Source organism: Melozone crissalis, unplaced genomic scaffold (assembly GCF_028551555.1).
Source record: "Melozone crissalis strain CALT ecotype California unplaced genomic scaffold, PUWL_Pcris_2 ptg000007l_1, whole genome shotgun sequence".
Classification (NCBI taxonomy): domain Eukaryota; kingdom Metazoa; phylum Chordata; class Aves; order Passeriformes; family Passerellidae; genus Melozone; species Melozone crissalis.
The window spans coordinates 16,662,401-16,681,426 of NW_026535785.1; the positions used below are offsets into that span (position 1 = coordinate 16,662,401).

Below are 19,026 nucleotides of genomic sequence, written 5' to 3' on the forward strand. Positions count from 1 at the left end.
GGTTTGGCTTGGAAGGGACTTTCAGAGACTATGTAGTTCCAGCCCTCCCTGCCTGAGTGCTGGGGGCACCCAGTTCCCTCAGGCAAGTTTGATGTACCAAGTGCAGATGGAGCCCAGGTCTCATCTGTGGCTGGCCTTGGACCCACACTCGACTGATGGCCTGGACATTGTCACCCTTGGTTTGTGCCCAGGCCCCTTTCCAGCTGCTCCTGGTGTGGGAGGTGCTGGAGCCTGCAGCAGAGTGATCTTGCTCACAGCAGCCAGCTCACTGCAGCCTGTGGTGCTTTTTCCAGGGGCTGTCATCCACTCCTGGGGCGTCTCAGAGGCCAGTGAGGATGAGGGGACTGAGCTGGTTCTCAGAGATGGAGCACCCCAAGCTGGGAATGCAGGAGGTAAGTGGGAATTTGTCTCACATCCATGTTTCCAGTGTGGGAGGTGGTTCTGTAGCCCCAGTGCCACTGGTGGCCCTCAGCAGTGCTCACAGAGGGGCCTCACATCCCTCCCAGTCCATCACAAAGCTCTGCTGAAGCCAGTGGTTGCTGGAGAGGCCATGTGGGATGTTTTGTAGGGCTGCCCCAGGATGCTCCCTGTGCAGCCCCTGTGGAGGGCATTGCTCCCATTTACCTCATCAGGTGGTTTTCAGGACATTTTTGTAGGAACTTTGGCTGTAGCAGCCTGAGAGAACAGCACATAAAGTCAGAGAGAGGGAGAAAGGCCTCAGAAGTCAGATGAGCCTTCCCCCAGCTCCAAGGGCTCCCACCTCCAAGTCTCCTGGTTTTCTGAAGACAGTGAGAAGTGTTTCCAAAGACAAGTTCTGCAGCAGAGAGAATTTCTTGCTGCCAGGAGACATTCTGGTTGACTTTAATGTAGTCTATACTCATGGATAAATGATTATGGGAGAAGATTTTCCCCATGGTCTCTCCACTGGTCAGTGGCATGGACACAGGATGAGATTAGGGTGATTCTGGCTGTGTTTGGGGAATAGGCCCCTCCGGCTGTGACTCTGCTTTATTTCAGGACACAGCTGCTCTTCTGCATCCATTTCCACTCTCACCATCTCCATCTGCCCTCCCTGCAGGTTTTTGATGTGCGGCCGCTGTGGGGTGAGCTGCAGCCAGGAGAGAGCGAGCAGGTCACCTTCACCTTCTTTGGGCACGCCAACGTGGTGGCGCGTGTCCGGGCGCTGTGCCACGTGCAGGGAGGCCCCAGCTACGAGGTGGTGCTGACCGGGGAGGCCTCGTGCCCCAGCTACCAGCTGGACCTGCAGGAGATTGACTGGGGGCTGCAGGTACCACAGGCTGCTCCTGCCTTGGCTGGCGTCGTGGCCACCTCCATCCCAGGCTCTGTCCCCCTCTCGGCTCCTCTGCTGGCTCTGGGGCTGGGAACACAACCTGTGAGAGACAGTCCAGCATCCCAGCTGGTTTGAAATGGCCATCCCCACCCCTCCCTCCCTTGCCCTGGCTGAGGGACAGGACACTGTCCTCTCCAAGGCACCTGACCCTGCCTCCTGGGGAGCACAAGGCTCCCAGGGAAGATGTCCAGAGGGACCTGTCCCTGGGATACCCCCCCACTGATCTGCTCCTAAAGCTTGAGCTCCAAGGAGATGCTCTTGTCAAATGCTCTGGCTTGATCCACAAAATCGTCCAGGGAGGAACTTGGGCTTTCAGTCACTTCAGTACCTGAAAACAATGTCCCACAATAATCCCCACTTTACTTCTTTTCACTTTAAAGTCCACAGATACTTCCAGTTGCTGGCACTGCCTGTGTTGTCCTGTGTGTCTCTCTTGTCACCTGTCTGTTTCTTGCCAATATTTGCATGCAGCTGCCTTTTCTTCTGGAATGCCTCTCAGAAATGCACTGACTTTTAGATACAATTCAATGGGGACAAAGTTGTCAAAGCAAAACAAAACTGTTCATTAGTAACAATTCAGCCGAGCTGGGTGTGTGTCTCCCTGTCCCCGGAGAGGAGCAAACACACCCTCCAACAAAAAGGCAATCTTTGTATCCCCTCTGTACCTAGCTGGGACAGTCCCTGGCCCCTTTCCCCTTGGAGGGGCACTCAGGAACTTTCATTCTCTCTGACCACCAACTTTTCTGTCCCCTCCCCTCTCATCCTCCTTCCTTTTGGTCATGTCTTCAACCCTGTCCCTCTGCCAGCTCACAGCAACACCCAACAAACCAACCTGAACAAATCCAAACTGCAAACAGCAACATGCAGAACCAACAACTTCCATTCTTTAGCTCCATAAGCTTTTGGCTTCATCTCACACATCTCAGTGCCACCTCCTCTGTTTCTCCTGGCTGTTGGTGGCCCCTCAGAGTGCAGAGGACCTGGTCCCCTGGTTCATTTATTGCTGGCCTTTCCGAGGCTTTAACACCTCTCTGTAGTTGTGGGGTTGCACTGTGGCTGTGTGCTTCCAGTGCCATGAAAGAGGCAGGAGGTTGCCAGCATCAGGCCTGTGTCTGTAACTTCTCCCTGCTCTGTCCTCTCTGCAGAGGTTTAACAAAGTCCTCAAAGCACAGGTGACCCTGCGGAACACCGGCGTCATGGAATTCACCTTCGTGGTGCCAAACTGCAGCACTGGCACTGCAGCAAAGCCTCTGCCTGGAGTGCCCGTGGTCGTGCCCACCACAGTGAGTAGCACAAGTCATTGCCTCTGGCCCTCTGTCAGGCAGCCCAGGAGAGAATTAAAGGAAAAAAGGGGGGAAAAGAGGGAAAAAAATGGGGGAAACCCCCCAGCCATGCTGGGGCTGCAGCCCTGCGAAGGCTCAGGAGCACACACTGCACCCCAGGGGTGGAGATGCCAGCTTTTGGGCACAAGGAAGGTAGAAAGTGATGTGGTCTGATGGTTACTTCTGGATGAGAACCTGTCCCCTCAGCCTGTCTGTCCCCTGAGCCATCCCACAGCAAAGCTCTGATGCAGTCCCTTCCTCCTCTCCTGTCCCTGCAGGGTTCCCTTGCACCTGGCCAGAAGCAAGTGTTGAAGGTCTATTATTTGCCAGGAAAGCTGGGAGCCTTCCACAAGACTTTCCAGGTCCAAGTGGCTCATCTGGAACCGGCAGAAATCACCCTGAAGGGAAAGGGGACCTTCCCTGGGGTTACCAAGTACCGGCCCAGGAAGCTGAAAGGTGAGCACTGTCTGCTGGCTCCCAGGAAGATCCCCTGGTTTCCCCCTGCCATCACACATCAGGCAGCTCATACCCATCTCCACAAGCCTGGAAGTTGCAGAGCTGCCAGACCAACACTTTGGCCTCTCTGGTTGCCTCCTGAGTTTTGAGCAGTTGAGTCCATTTAGGCTTTTTCCCAGGATCCTTTTCCCAGGATCTTGCCAGCACATTGCTGTAGGCCTGGAAAGATGATGGCCAGGCAGAAAAGCTTGGGAAAGCTGTGAGAGAGGCTGGAAGGGCTTTTGGCAGGGTTGGATGTGCGTGGCATTGCAGGGGATGAGATGATGCCCTGTGAGTGAGAATGAACATGAGGATTCAGAGAGGAGCAGCAGCATCCATTGTTTCTGGGACAGGCCAGTGTTGGGGAAGTGGGACTTCTCAGCTTCAATGGGATTGGCAATGTGCCTTGCCTTCTATTTATGGATAATTCTTTCCTTCAGAAGAGGAGGAGATACTGCAAGAGGAAGAAAAAAACCCAGAGGAAGAAGAAAAGGAAAAGGATGAATCATCTGTGACCATCTGTGATGATGGAGTCACTGATGGGTCACTGATTGTCACACCTGAACAACAGGCTAGTGTCCAACATCTCCCCAGGCCCCTTCAGCTGAGGGCTCCCCCAGCAGCACACTGGGTCTGGTGGAACAGGTGGGAGGGTTATTCCCACTTGGGAAGTTGGAGGAGTAGCAGCTGTGCTCCCTCCCAGAGCTGCCTTTGCTTGTGGCCAGCCCATCCTCCACACTTGGAGCTCTCAGATAGGTACTGCCACAATCAGATTGCAACATTTCTGGGCCACTTGCTGAATTTGGAGAGCTTGTGGTGTGTTCTCTTTTGTGACTGAGAGAAATATGTGTATTCAAGGGTTTCTACCTAGAAAGTGAGCAGAATATTCAGAGTCAGTGAAGGGCCAAGCACCAGCAAACTCTTCTTCATTTGCTGTGTAAATGGCAAGAAGGGCAACTGAACTGGTGAACTTTGTGATCTCCAAATGGCCTTATTCATGATAGCCCTCATTTACTTTTTTTATTGGTGTATGATTCCATAAAGTATTTCTCTCCTGTTCTGGAATACAGAGGTTAAGCAGAAAAAAATACTATTTAAAAAAAAGGCAATTTCTATACCTGTATGATGGGAATGATGTGGTTTCTTCTTCAGTGATACTGCCAACCTTGAGATTTCAGCTGAGGATAAAGAAACTGAATCATCCAAATATTCTTCAGAAGACAAACCTTGAGAAGACCAAGGGAAACTGGGAAGCTCTTTGAAGAACCTACAGAGCCATAAGAACCTCGAGGATTGGCATTGGCACATCTTGTTTACCAATAAAGGAGGGAAAGGAATCTCTTAGGGAAGAAATCTGTGAAAGCTGAGCCCTGCCCAGGCATGGTGCAAACTCCATGAGATCCTGCACTGTCTTCCTCTTCTCCCAGTAAAGCTCTTCAGGACAGAGAACTGGATCCTTTCCACCTCTGGGAAGCACCTGGAGCTTTTATAGCCACCCTTAACCACTACTTGAAGTCCCACCTGTCCCTTGCCACTGGAATTGGAGAGCTAATGCTCTAAACCCCTGTCATGAAGGCAGTGACACCCTTAGGATGGTCATGGATGACAGTCTGAGAGCAGCCACGTTACCTTGGGGTACTTTGGCCCAGATAACCCTGGGGATTGTGGCAGGCTCAGAGAGAGCACTCTTGGTCAGGTGTGAGATGTGTGGCACTGATCGTGTGGGTCATTATGACTGAACTTATTGCCAATACAGTATCTACATATTGTCAGTGCAGTATAAAATATAAGCAGGTCTAATATAACATGAGCAGCTTAGGCTAGAAACCTGCAGGTTTACAGACTGGAACTGCAGAACTCACAGGGACAAAGCAACAAAGCACCTGTGGAGCTGCTTCAGGATTTTATCTCTGGACAGGACTGGATCTTAGCTGGATCTGCAGCCAGAGGCACCAGGAAGCTGCTGGGGCATGCAAGGAGCTCAGGTGGCACAGGGGAGGGTGGCAGGAGCCTTTCAGCCCTTGCTCCTTGCCAGATGCAAGGGAACCCTGCAGGGCTCCCCTGATGCTCTTCCTCTGCCTTCTGGATGCTTCCCCATCCAAAATGGGATTTCAAACTCCAGAAGAGCAGCCTCTGTGAGGTGCACTCCCAAAGGCAAAGGTGTTCTAAAGTGAAAATCACTGCTCTAACTTGTGCCACTTTGCTGCTGAGTTTAACAAGAGGAGCATCCCCAGCAGCACCCCTTTTTGCAGCTCTCTGGCTCCCAACTAACTGCACAGGTGCCAGCTGTGCCAAGCAATGGGGATTCTAGCTGTGATCACACACTGGCCAGATTGTGCTATCATGGTAACTGATTTTGAGAGGAATGGCAGATTTGTCTTTACAAACAAGCTGTGGGTCTGCTGGTAGATAAAACCAGCACTAGGAGATAAACAATGGGAAGGATTCCACTGATTGATGAATGGAAAAAGATATTTGCTTTTACAAATAAACTTTAGGTTTGCTGCTAAATTAAATTGGACATTGAAAGATGAAAGAAAACAATGGGGAAGAAACCCCCCCCCCCCCTAAATTCCATAAGAATTAAAAATTAAAAGGGAGGGTTATACCTTAGAGGAAAATCTTTGGTATCAGGCATACTGGGGAGTCTGAAGCTCTCAAGTACCTCAGCCAAGGGGGAAAGAGAGAAGGGAAATGTGGCTGGAAATTGGGATAAAAAGGAGGCTGTGTCCTCCAAAAATTGGAGAGACCCTGGGGAATGCCCCATGGCCTCTCCCTTTATTCAAATAAAGTAAAAGGACTCCTCTGGCTCCTTTTTGGACATAAACCTCTGATGTTTGTGGATTAATTTTCCTAACAACTTCTTGACTCAAATTTATACTGCTTTATCTTGTCTTCAGGTTTCAGTGTGTTTGGCGTGGAGCATTCAGTCATTAACTGTTCAGAGGCTCTTGCTGTGCAGTGTTGGTCTCTGACGATTCTTCAGGGGCTGTTTTGTACGTTCTGAACCCCTCTCTGTTGTTGTTTATTTGGTGGGTTGTCCTCATGAATCCTCACCTCCACTTTTCTGTCCTGCAGAAGGCTCCTGCCAGCAGCTGAGTGAGATTTGATAACAAGATGGTGAGGGACAAACTTCAGTCCTGTTGTCTGTATCCTGAGTTTTCCATAGCCTATGGAATTGCCTTGTGAGAAATGTTAAATTAACCAAAATTCACTGCACATATTGACCTGCCCTCTTCCCTCCACAAACCCAAACAAAACAAAAAAAGATTGTGAAAGCACCTGAAACCTTTTGTACTTTTATTGTGCATTCTGTAAGTGCTCAAAGACACCCCACAAGACTGTATGGATCATGTTGTCCATGCATGGCACATGTAAGAGGCAGACAGATCCCTGAAAGCTTTCCTAGGCTAACTCAGACACAATTTCCATCAAATAGTATTATCTCATTACAGACAAAACAAAGCACAGAAAGTATCTCTGATCACACAGAACAAAGGCACTGAAACTGAGAAAGAACTGAAACAGACCTTTTCAAGTCTGTTTCATAAAAAAATATTGTGTGCTTCTCACAGCTCTTAGATTAAAAATTGTATTAATCTAATTAGAGATCGTCATCTTAAAGTTCCCAATTCCGATGAAATTCAAGTGTAGCTTTCAAAAAGTAGGTACAAAGGAAATGAACCAACCTCCTTTTTCCTCTTTCAAAATAAATTCATGACCAGACCATGTTGTCACAGATTACTCTTCTTCCTTTCATGTATAGATGCATACAAATTAGTGAAGTAATTCTCAGAGGATGAAAATAAGTTGTCAAGATCATAATCCACTTCAAAGGTAGGTCTCTCTCCAAAAATTACAAGAGCAAGAAATACAGCAAAGTGTGCAGTCAGTCCCCATATCTTGAATGACTTTCTGTGTTCCTGGTCATGGTATGTAAAGCAGTGTACTCGAGTTGAGTACCCTTGAGGAGGTTTTATAAGAGAAGGTCTTGTAATCTAAGGGCTTGACAAAGTACTCCAAAGGCACAACAAAAACCTCGCTCACTTCATCTGGGTTAGGAGTGACCTGGAATGTTTCCTCTATAAATCCTACGACTGGTGTCACCAAGTTATTCATCTAAAAAGAGACAGAAAAAAACAAACAATAAATAAGTAAATTTAAAAAAATCAACAAAACCCTCATACACTTATGTTTGTACCGAGTAAAAATGTTCATTACTTAAAAAAAACATTTCATTGTTACAAAATGAGTACAAGAAGCCTATGAACTGTTTTCAACTGCAATGCAATTTAGTCCCCCTAATGGCAATCTATGTAATTTGACTTGAAGAATTTGAAGTCATATTTTTGTATTGTCAAAAATGACTTTACAAATACTCTGTTCATCCTGTATAATCACAGAGCAGTTAAAAAGGCTTGCCAGTTTGCTACAGAAGTACAAAAGCATGCATGCTTTCCCATGGCTCTTCCTTACTGACGTTTTTAATTCTGATTTTAATCCAAATTTTCCCTATCATAGATCATATTTCTGTATTGTTTTCCCAGGATATAGGAATTTTCCAGAATATGGAACTATTTTTCTATAGGTACAGAAATATTATTGCAATGTATTTAGCCATAAAATGTAACACTTTTTGAAACACATCATTTATGGACATTTTAATTCTAAATGTAATCCCTGCTTCCATGGGAAGGCAAAATCACTGAAATCATAGTTTGCATCAACAGAACACCAAAATTCTTTAGGATACATTGCTAGTTCGGTTTGTTCACACTAACAAAGACCACTGTCCTGTAGAAAGGAGGAAGAGCAAAACAGTGATTGTGGTATTTGATTCAAGTCTGGAAAGATTTCGTCCAAGTCAGAAGCACCTGGAATGTATACACTGAGCAGACAGAGTGTCATCTGACATGTACAATGCTCATGGTCCAAAACCCTCACCATCTCTCCTACTGACTGAAGTAATTGGCTGGAAAACAGGGAAAATATGATCCTTTTTACACACTGCTATGGAGCTATGTGGCTTTAAGGTTATCTGTACAAAAATGTAGAATAATTTAAGAAGTTAAATAAAGCTTTTTGCAATAAAATTTCAAAAGTAGTTGTTTCCATTTTTAATGGGGAGAGGATATTGCTATCAGATAGAAGAACAGGAGGCATAGTGATAAAGTGCTACCTGGTAAACAAAAATAATCTTCAGAAACAGAAATGCCTCTGTTCTATGGGAAAACTGACCCTATGTAATACTGAACACTGCTATTGAAATTGAGAACCTGTTAATTTACAAATGGTGACCTACACTCCAAAGACACCTCTGGGAGTCTCCCTGCTAGAGGAAGATGATGCACACAATCCAGGTGCACATCCCCTCTCTGTCTGCACAGCCCTGGAGTCAGCAGACACCAGACAGGGCAGCTGTGAGGCTACAGCAGCCACCCTGCCTGGGAGAGTGAGCCCTGCACAGCTCCAGGGATGGGGACTGTACAGCCTGTCAGCAACATCTGCTCTGCTTCTGGGCTGACCTCATGGTGAAGAGAATTTCTTTCTTGCATCTCATCACAATGTCCATGCCGCTGCTGTGTCCATTGCCTCAAGAAGAGTTCTGGTATCGTCCCCTCTCTGACACGCCAGGAGAAGAAAGCAGCCAAATCCCCTGGCAGCCTTCAAGCTGAGCAAGCCCCCCTCTCTCAGCCTGGCTGCTCATCCATCACCCGCTCGCTGTGACTGCTCTCATGGCTCTCTGCTGAGCTCTCACAGGGCAGCGCTGGCTGTGGGGTGCCCCAGAGCTGCTCTCACAAACACCAAACCCTGGGCAAGAACCCTTTCCCTGGCCTCTGCTGGACACACGGGCTGGGCACACGAAGAAGTGGCGCCTCTTGACAGTTCCAGGCTTGAAAAGGTCACTGCCAACCACACAAGTGAAAACCACCCAAACTTATTCTGTACTGATAGGCTGACTTACTTTATCAATTCCAGGCATCAGCCTACAGATGACTTCCACCTTCTCTGGCTGAAGACCCACTTCTTCTTTAGCTTCTCGGAGAGCAGTGTCAATGTCATCTCTATCAGTGTCTTCCCTTTTACCTCCTGGAAAACACACGTCCCCTGGTGATCTTCTCAGCTAGAATGTAAAGGAGTAAAGTACTGTTAAATAGAACAAGGTTTATGTTTCTCATTGGATCCACACTGATACGTGTTGGTATTGCAGCATCCCTTTGTGTTTATCTTTCCAGTCAAAGAAGCTGGAAATGGTGGTTTAGGATTCCGCAGACCAGAAGAAACATGCCTTAGCAAGAGTAGCCAGCTAAGAAAATGCTGAGGTAGCTATCTCCTGCTAATCCATAAATCCTCACTATCAAAAAATACCCTGTACCTGTACACCATTGTGTAATTCATACCGGAACTTCTGCTTTAGTATGCCAAAGTTCACATTTTGCATCATCTTGTTTATGTAAATGACTGACAGATTAATCCAGACAGACAACTTGTAGAGCAAGATCAAAATACTCTAAGAGCAAAAACCTTTGAAAGACACAATTAAATAACATACCCATGAGAGAGGAAATAACATTTTGCTTCAGCCCAAAAAGATTACAGAGCAAAAGAATGGAAATGGTTGGAAAATGGTTAAAATGTGTTTTGTTTAATCTGTTGGGTGTTGTTGAGAACTGGAAGAGGGGCAGGGTTGAAGACATAACCAGAACAGGGAGAAGGGTGAGAAGAGAAAGGACAGAAAAGTTGGCAGTCGGCAGAGCCTGAGTTCCTGAGTAGGCACTCAATGGGACGAGCCCCAACTGCAAAAGAGGATAAAAGATTGCCATTTTGTCAGTGTGTGTGTGTGTGTGTTTCTGCCTTTGGGGAGGGAGACACACACCCGACTCAGCTGACTCATTGCAAATTAAATTATTTAGTTATTGCTTCAAAGACTGTGTCCCCTCCTGACTGTATCAAAAAGTGAGTTATTTCTAAGACAGCTTTAAATACATTCCAGTAGTAGGCTTGTGCATCAAGGATCAGTAACAAACACATTTACATTTAACAGCTATGTAACTGTGATTGTTTTTTAAGTAAGACCCAGCAACAGAAAAAAGTAATTCCTGAGCACAGGCAGTTGATGTGACACAAGGACGGAAAACAAGAGTTGTAGAAGAAAACAAAATGCTGGAGAAAGAGTTCTGTCACCCTTGGGTTGTTGTCTTTTGTATAGTAAAGGGAGAGAAGAGTAATATTAACCGCAGACTGAAAAACCTCATTTAACAAAGCTGCGCTCCACGGTCAGTTTCCTTATTTAAGTAAGCAACCATTGCCGGCTGTGCAAATGTTAATTTCCCGTCACGGGTTTCCGGGATCCCGGCGTGTTCCTGGCACGCAAACACCAGAATCACATCAGTGTAAAAACACCCGGCCGTGCCCTTGGGCACAAGGTCGGGAACAGGGGGCACTGGGTGGCGCAGCTGCCGGGATCGCGCCCCGACGGTCCCCGGAGCCCCCGGTACCTGCAGCGAGCGGACGGTGAGCAGCAGGTGCAGCCGCCCCGCTCGCACCATCAGCGGCAGCAGCACGGCGGCTCTGGGCAGCGGCAGGCCGGAGAACCTGTCCCCGATATCGAACTGCCTCAGGCGGTGCCGGGCCCTCTCCATGGCGCCGTGCCCAGGAGCGGGCAGAGCGGAGCTCGGGCACCCTCGGGCCGTGCCCCGCTCATGCCCCGGGCCGGGACCGGGACAGGCACCGGGAGCGGGGCCCGGCTCCTCCCGCTCCGCCGCCATCTCCGGCACCGCCCCCGGCCCGGCCCCGACGCGGCCCCACCACTCGGCGCTCGATCGCTCCTGTGACAAATGCGTGCTTTTCATGATTGGCTGTTCGCAAATGTTAAAATGGATATTACATGTGTTGTGTTAGAAAGTAATGCTGTGTTACTTCTCTTAAATATAGTTTTAAGTGCTAAAAAATGTTAGAATAGAAACTATGCTATGGAGGATACTTTTTTTTTTTTTTTTAAGAAAGGACTCTCAGCGATACAGCAGCCACAGGACACCTAAATCTTTCACAGAAAAAGAAATTATTGCCCCATTATCACAAGAAACGAACTTCTTCCTGCCTCAAAGGCGCTGTTAGGATTCAGAGGAAGAAGGTGGCACTGACCAGACAGAATCCTGTGTTTGAATGGAATTTATGCATCATGTATGAAATATATGAATATGCAACAGGCTATTATTGCTTTTAAGGGTTAATCCTTTGTTAACGGGTGTCCTTTTTCGAGCTTGTGCTTCCCAGAAAAAGGTACCCAGTCCATAACTCTTTGTCTCTATTGTCTCATATTGTCCTAATTCAAAGTGTCCAAATTATTATTACTCTAATTGTATTACTATTTTTATAACCATTGTATTACTATTAAACTTTTAAAATTTTAAAAACAAATTATTGGCGTTTTCCACAGTTCCCTTTTTCCCTTTCCCCCTCCGGGCTGTCCCTGTGCCGGGAGCTGCGGGGCCGCGCTGCCCCAGATGTGCGGAGGCTCCGTGGATTCCATCCAGTCCCGCCTGAACTCCGGCACTGGAGCAGCTCCCAGTGGGAGAAGGACCGTGAAAGGGCTGCATTTGTGACCAGTCACAGAACCATAGTTGGGAGAGGAGGAACCACAGGAGGTCCCTTCCACAGAATGTGGATGGGACCTTAATGATCACCTTATTCCACCTCCATGGTGTTGGAAATGCACGGACCTTTAGATGCAATTCAGTGGGGACAAATGGTGGAAGCAAAAGAATACTCTATTAGTAATGAGCCAGGTGTGTGCTGCCCTTGCCTGACAGACCAAGACTGCCCCCCCTGAGGAAATGGCTTCTTTTTGTAGCCTTTCCTGGTCGGGGCTGTCCCTATCCCCTTTGCCATTGGATGGGTACTCAGGAACTTCCATTCTCTCCCGACTGCCAACTTTTCACAGAATCACAGAATGAATTAGATTGGAAAAGACCTTTAAGGTCATCTACTTCAACCCATGACCTAACACCTCCTCATCAACTAAACCATGGCACTGAGTGCCACATCTATTCTTTTTTTAAACATGTCCAGGGTTGGCAACGCCACCACCTCCCTGGGCAGGCGATTCCAGTGTGCCGTCACTCTTTCAGTGAAGAATTTTTTTTCTAACATCTAATCTAAACTTCCCCTGGCACAGCTTAAGACTGTGCCCTCTCCTTCTGTCACTTGTTGCCTGGGAGCAGACCGGGCCCCACCTGACCACAACCACCTTTCAGGGAGTTGTAGACAGTGGTAAAGTCTCCTGAGTCTCCTTTTCTCCAGGCTGAGCACCCCCAGCTCCCTCAGGGGTTCCTCACAGGGTTTGTGTTCCCAGCCCCTCTCCATCCTCGTTGCCCCCTCTGGACATGCTCAAACATCCCAAGATCCTTCCCAGACTGAGGGCCCAGACTGGACACAGCACTCGAGGTGTGGCCTCAGCAGTGCTGAGCACAGGGGAAGGATGATCTCCCTGCTCCTGCTGGCCACACCATTCCTGATCCAGGCCAGGAGCCACTGGCTTCTTGGCCACCAGGACACACAGCTGGCTCATGCTCAGTTGGCTGCTGACCAGTGCCCAAGGTCCCTTTGTGCCTGGCCGCTGCCCAGCCACTCTGTCCCCAGCCTGTAGCGCTGCAGGGGGTGTTGTGGCCAAGGTGCAGCACTCGGCAGTTGGACTTGTTAAACTTCATGTTGTTGGACTTGGCCCATCTATCCAGCCTGTTCAGGTCCCTCTGCAGAGCCCTCCTACCCTCCAATAAGTTGACACATGCTCCCACCTTGCTGTTATCTGCAAATTTACGGTCCCCTCCCCTCTCATCCTACTTCTGTTTAGGTCTCCAACTCCGCCCCCCTCCCAGCTCACAAACACTCAACAAACCAACCAGAACAAATCCAAACAACACCACATAGAACCAACACCTTTCATTCTTTAACCTAAGAACCTTCTGGCTTCAGCAAAATCTCACCTCATCTCTCACAATCCACCCTTTCCTTTTATTATCCTTTTATTGCTGAACCCCTTGATTTAATTACCCTGTCTGGTCAGCACTAACTGGCTCCTTTTGTGAAGCAGTTATAAATAAGATTAGTCTTTTCTGAGGTCAGTGTTAAATTCAGTCTATTTAAAAGTTCCTGATTTGTCAGTTCTGGTTGCTGTCCATAGTTCTCCTCCAACTCAAGCAAAGCAGGATGTAGATACGCTTGTGTGCAGTGTCTGCCATCAGCAGTTCCATCTGTGCTTGCTGGGATGATGCAAACCTCAGATGGTGACTGTAGCACCAAAGGTTGCCTTCCTCGGTATCCATACCTGTTTCCTGAGCTCTGTGCACTAGAACAGCACACTGCAGGGATGTAGAGGTGAAGCATAGAAGCCATGACCCTCCATCCAGCAATTTGCAGAGGCTTAGAACATAATCTCCTATTCCTCTTTTGTCAAAGTCTGGTTTGCCTTATATTCCCACTGCTCAACGCCCAAGGGGTTGCAGCCCACAGAGGAGCAAAAGGCTCTCAGGTGGCAAATACAGAGGTCAGTCCAGTCTTGCCCTTGACTGTTCACTATTAAATCATCTTTTGAAGATTAACTTTTAAGGGTCACTTCCTTGTACCACTGCACAAGTTTGGGGAGGAGCTTCCATTGGCCCTTTGACTTGAGAGGCGTGAGAGCTTTTCTGCAGTCCTGGTAATTGTTTCAGTTGTTAAAAGTACCTGAAAGGGACCTTCCCATGCTGCTGTTAAGGCATCATCATTCCAAGTTTATTAGAACCCAATCTCCTGGTTTTACCTGGTGTATGTGAAAGTCTAGAGGTGATGTTTGGGGTTACAACTCTTTTCTTCTAAGATCCATGAGAGAGAGTGCAATTGCCTGCAAATAATTTCTGAGAGCTGAGTCATTAGTTTCAGCCATTGGCAACCCCTCCTCCCTTCCCAGATAAGGTAACCCAAGTAACATTTCACTGGGAGAAACTCCTCTGCCCTTTCTTGGAGCAGTTCTGATCTCTAATAATGCTAATCTGCTTTCAACCATTAATTTGGTAATATGGTTCTTAAGGATAGCATTCATTCTCTGCACACATCCAGAGCCTTGAGGGTGCCACGGGGTATGAAATCTCCAATTTATGTCTAATTCAACACATATAGAATGTAAAATTTCTCAAGTGTGTTCCCTTATCTGAGTCTATTCTTTCACTATGCCATATCTGGGAATGGTGTGTTCTAATAGCATCTTAGCCACTTTGGAGGCAGTTGCAGGTGAGGTGGGAAAGGCTTCTACCCCGTGGGTGAGGTGATCAACTATTACAAGAAGGTATTTCCACCTCTGTATTCTGGGGAACTCAGTGTAATTTATTTGCATATTTTGAAAGGATCTAAGGGCTAGGGCTCTTCCCTCACCAGGGTGTTTTCTCATCACTTTCTTATTTACCTTTTAACAAATTGAGCATTGTTCAGTCTCTGTTTGATTCCTGTATAGACTCCCTCACAGCAATAAGTTCTTCCGAATTGATCACACAGTGCTTGAGCTCGCCAGCGTATTCCTTGGTGTAGCTTAATTAAAATTTCTTCAGTAATTGCTTTATTCATTAGCTGCCTCCCTTCCCTGCCCAGCTGTGACCAGAACTACAGCAAAGGGGAAGTGCCTGCAGCGAAGGGAAGGCCGTGGTTGGGTATCTGGTTCTGTTTGTTGTTGCTACCAGTGTTGTTTTTGTTTGCCTTACACGCTAGTAAAGAACTGTTACTCCTTTTCCCATATCTTTGCCTGAAAGCCCCTTAATTTCAGTTACAATAATTTGGAGGGAAGGGGGTCACATTTTCCATTCCAGAGAGGTCCTGCAGACACCTGTCTTTCCAACCAAGACAAGCTGACAACTAACGATTTATTGCCAGTTTTTTAATCAACAATTAAACAACAGTTAGTGAATTAACTTAGGTAACTAAAAGATAAGCTAGAGGCGTTCACTGGAAGGGTAGCTGCGGAGGTCTCTGGTGAAGGGTGGGAGACCACCAGCAGCAGAAGGCACGGTGCTGCTGGCTCCTGTGGAGGCTCCAGCTGACACAAACGCTCTCACTCAGGGGGCAGTTTCCAGTGCACCTTCTTCTTGGGCTTCGGGCTCTCCTCTGCCTGCCGTAACGCCGGGCGTTTGGGTTTACCAAACCTCATCTTCTTCTTGTCCCGGGCCCTGCCTCTCAAAATCAGCCGCACCTTCTTCTGACTTGGCCTCAGCTTAGGAATCCTAGGAAGAAGGGGACTGGTGTTAGCCAGAGGAACATTTCCAGCCAACTGCTTTTCTGCCTCCTTGCAAAGCACACAGTGTTGCATCCTCTCTCTGTGCAAGCAGTGAGCAGCACATTAAATAACTGCACTCACTGCACAGAGGTGCAAGGGCAGGACCATGACCTGTTAAGTGCCTGGGAACCACCTACAGCACACAGGGTTCCATGTAGAGAAGCAGGCCTTGCTTGTCCCCAAAGGAACCAGAGCTAGGGACTGGCTGGTGCCCAGATCTCTCATTCCAGATTTTGCAACCTTCCGGGAGCGTGATGTTTCATACGGTGTCTTTTCCCAGTGCCTCCCTTCCAAGGCCAGATGATCTGGCCTTCCACAGATCTTTCTGTGCTCCTGTGGGTGTTTCTGCTGCCTCTCTGGGGCTGCCTGACTCCATGCCCACCTCCCCATCCCAGTCAGAGGGACTGAAGGGAGGGTGTTAGGGGGGATGAACCAGGCTGTGCTTGGTGATGCCCAGCAATAGGACAAGAGGCAATGGCAGCACCTGAACAGGAAATTCCACCTGAACTTGAGGAAGAACTTCTTTCCTGTGTAGGTGACAGCTTGCCCAGAGAGAGTGTGGAGTGTCCCTCACTGGAATTATTCCAGAGCCCTCTGGACACAACCCTGTGCTCAGCGACGACCCCACCTGAGCAGGGAAGTGGGACCAGATGACCTACTGTGGTCCCTTCCACTCTGTCCCACCCTGTGATTCAGTGACACCCATCGGTAGCGTTAGTTGGTGGAGACGTTTCCCACCTGCACACCATGATGGTCTTAAACTTGCCCACAGCCTTCGGGGCGAAGCGCACGTGGAAGGTCTGCATCTGGCCAGGAGCGAGGGTGCCGCGGTAGGGGTCGATGGAGAACAGTGCCGCCGGTGTTTCATCGGTCAGATCTGGGAAGATTTCCATGGAGGAACTGCTATGCTGCAGAGAGACGTGCTTTGTCTTTTTCTTCTTCTTGGAAGGGGCTGGCTGCTCGGGCTGCTGCTGCTGCTGCTGCCACCACTTGGAATGCTGCTGCTTCTTGTCAGGCCACCGCCGCACTTTAGGAGGACGGGCCAGCCGCCGCCAGTAACGACGCAGCAGCTTTCTGCGATGCTTTATAATTTTAGAAGAGAGGAGCCGACCTGCAAGGGAGCAAGAGAACACCTTTCAAAGACCTGTGTTCCCAGCAACTCCGCCTCCTGCTGCACGTAGGTGGAAGAGAGCTGGGATGCACTTGGAGCATCTCTGGCCAAGTCCTTTATTCTAGCAGGAAATAGTGTCTGGGAGCAGGGTCTCTGCCTGCAGCACACATTCCTGTGCCAAAGCAGGAGAGTTGCTTTTAGACAGTGACTTTGCATTTGCCCTGGAGTGAGGAACTGCACACAGACAGTGGCTCCAGGGCAGGTCACTTGTTACATCACTGCTTTTCCCAGTCTCAGACTTCTCAAAGAGATGACCTGATGTCCCCCTTCCCAGTCCTGACCCAGCACGTGGCTCTCCCCAGAGCCTGGCTCAGCTCCTTTGCAGAGCAGAAGGGGCAGAGCAAGAACAGAAAAGGCTGAAAGGCAGAGAGGGACAAGGAGAAAACTCTCCAGCTGCGGCTGGGAAGATGCTGATGAAAGTGGACGTGTGGACAAGGATGAAAAAGCAATTCATGTTTTGGGGTGAAATGCCCTTACGCATCAGAGCGACCGAGTATCCCTTCTTCACTGGTTTACTAGCTGTAGGTTCCTCCCAGTAGTATTCCAGAGGTACCTTCCCTGTGTTGTGAATTCTGAAACTGAAAAGCAAGAAGGAGGAATAAAAAAAAAATGTCCAATAAATATAAAGCAATTAGTACAGTAACATTGTCTTAGGAACTCCTGGTATCACTTTCTGCTGAGGAGCACCTTCTTCCCCAGGCAACCCTGCCGCTCAGACTGCTGTCCTGGGTGGCCCTAAACAGTATTTCCAAGTCTGGATCTTTGAGAGGAAAGGGCCAACATGGTGCCCAGGACATGGAAGCTAAGGGGCTTACTCTGGACTTTAGGTCTTGGTTTGACTGCAAACTTATTCCTGAGCAGATGAGGACAGGTGACATGCAGTGAGAGCAAACCCATGGCTGCTCTCAGCAGAAAGGTCTGGCAGCACTGAGGCTCTCCTGACCACCATCTCCTGCTTGGCCTTGTGTGCACGACAATGGGCCTGTGCTGGTTGGGGCTGGGGCAGAGTTGTGGCAAGCAGGCACTGGGCCAGCCCTGGGCAAAGGCAGCTCCTGCTCCCAGGAGGAGCAGTGCCTGGCCTCCAGCACTCACGTGGCTGTCCTTGTGTGGAAGGGCAAGGTGTTCTTGAACTGAACCATGATGGTGTTCGTCTTCAGCTGGGTGTAGGCCACAGCAGCACTGAGGCGCACCTCGGCCTCCTGGGTGCTACCCTCCACCTCAGTGTGATCCGTTTCTGGGACTGGCTCGACCACCTGCAAACACAGGAGGGAGGAGTCACTGAGCAGAGCCCAGAAGGTCAGGCCTGGAAGGGAATCTTCTGGCCTCCAAGGTCAGCCTCACAGCGGGACTAGAAAGGACCATTCACTTTTACTTCCCTGGAAAGATGACAAAATTGGGACTGCTCTGCTACAGTAGTTGTTTCTACCCACTGATCCAAGCAGTCACTACCACAGCTGTTAATATCCCCACGGAGACTATAGCTGTGTTCCAGTCCCTGTACTTCAACCTTGTAGAGGGACTGACTCTCTTCCTGTCCCCTATAAATCCAGCAGGTCTCAAAATTTGGTTTAAGTTCCCCTGCTGGAGCTCTGTAGATGAAGAACCCCAAGACTGAAGAGTTCTAGAAAGCACCTTTTCCTTATCTTAGGAGAAAGTGCTTTCCAGATTGCTTGTGTGGAGCAACAGCCACACTGCTGGGAGCTGGGGATGGGCATTTTGGGATGTGAGAGATCTCACTAGGAAAGTCTCCAACTGCAGATGTTCTGATAGAAAAGAGGATGGTTTAGAAGCCTTAAAATGGTCCAGAAACTCAGAATGAACCTTCGCCCAAGATGAGTTTGCGTGGCAATAATGAAAATAAAACCCGGAGTCTCTGGAGATGATCCTTCTCTGACTCCTCCATACTGTCACACAGTGCCTGAGCTACTCCATGATGAGATATCCCACACAATACAGAGACTACAACCAAATTCTCTGGTATCCATGCAGACAAAACTTGGACTTCACCAGCATATGCAGGAGAAGTGGATTTCTCTCTGCTTCAAAAGAAGAGACAGAGTGCAGCAGACTTAAGTCCTTGTTGGTGAAAAGGCACCAAATGAGATGAAGACATTTCTAACACCATAAAATGGGATAAAATCATAAAACATTGCCCCCCTTCAACATGGGCTGCAACACTTGTGCTTGTGGCACAGACTGATGGTTTGTGTAGCTAAAGGTCTCTGGTCCAAAGGCTTCCCCTCTTGTGTGAGTGCATCCAGTCACTGTGCATCCACCTCTCCCCTGGACTGCACTGCTGGTGAACCCCACAGCTGTCTGATGTCAGAGGAAGCAGGAGCTGCACAGCCAGCAGTGATGGTGTTATGGTGGTTCTTTTTGTAAAAGC

At 48.5% G+C, this 19,026-nt stretch overlaps 2 protein-coding genes across 2 annotated transcripts; one reads left to right on the forward strand and one right to left on the reverse strand.

Annotated features, from left to right (window-relative positions):
• The first annotated feature begins 335 nt into the window (after positions 1–335).
• On the forward strand, positions 336–4,660 carry LOC128951050 (hydrocephalus-inducing protein homolog). The gene is made up of 5 exons (XM_054296206.1): positions 336–392; positions 1,079–1,288; positions 2,497–2,634; positions 2,952–3,129; positions 4,596–4,660. The coding sequence occupies exons 1-5, from the start codon at positions 336–338 to the stop codon at positions 4,658–4,660; spliced, it is 648 nt and encodes a 215-aa protein (XP_054152181.1).
• Positions 4,661–6,569: 1,909 nt separating this feature from the next.
• Positions 6,570–10,937, reverse strand: LOC128932770 (peroxisomal coenzyme A diphosphatase NUDT7-like). The gene is given in 4 exon segments (XM_054269470.1): positions 6,570–7,133; positions 7,135–7,287; positions 9,134–9,292; positions 10,668–10,937. Coding segments are annotated over 4 exon segments (813 nt in total). The 3' UTR covers positions 6,570–6,902.
• Between the last annotated feature and the right edge of the window lie 8,089 nt (positions 10,938–19,026).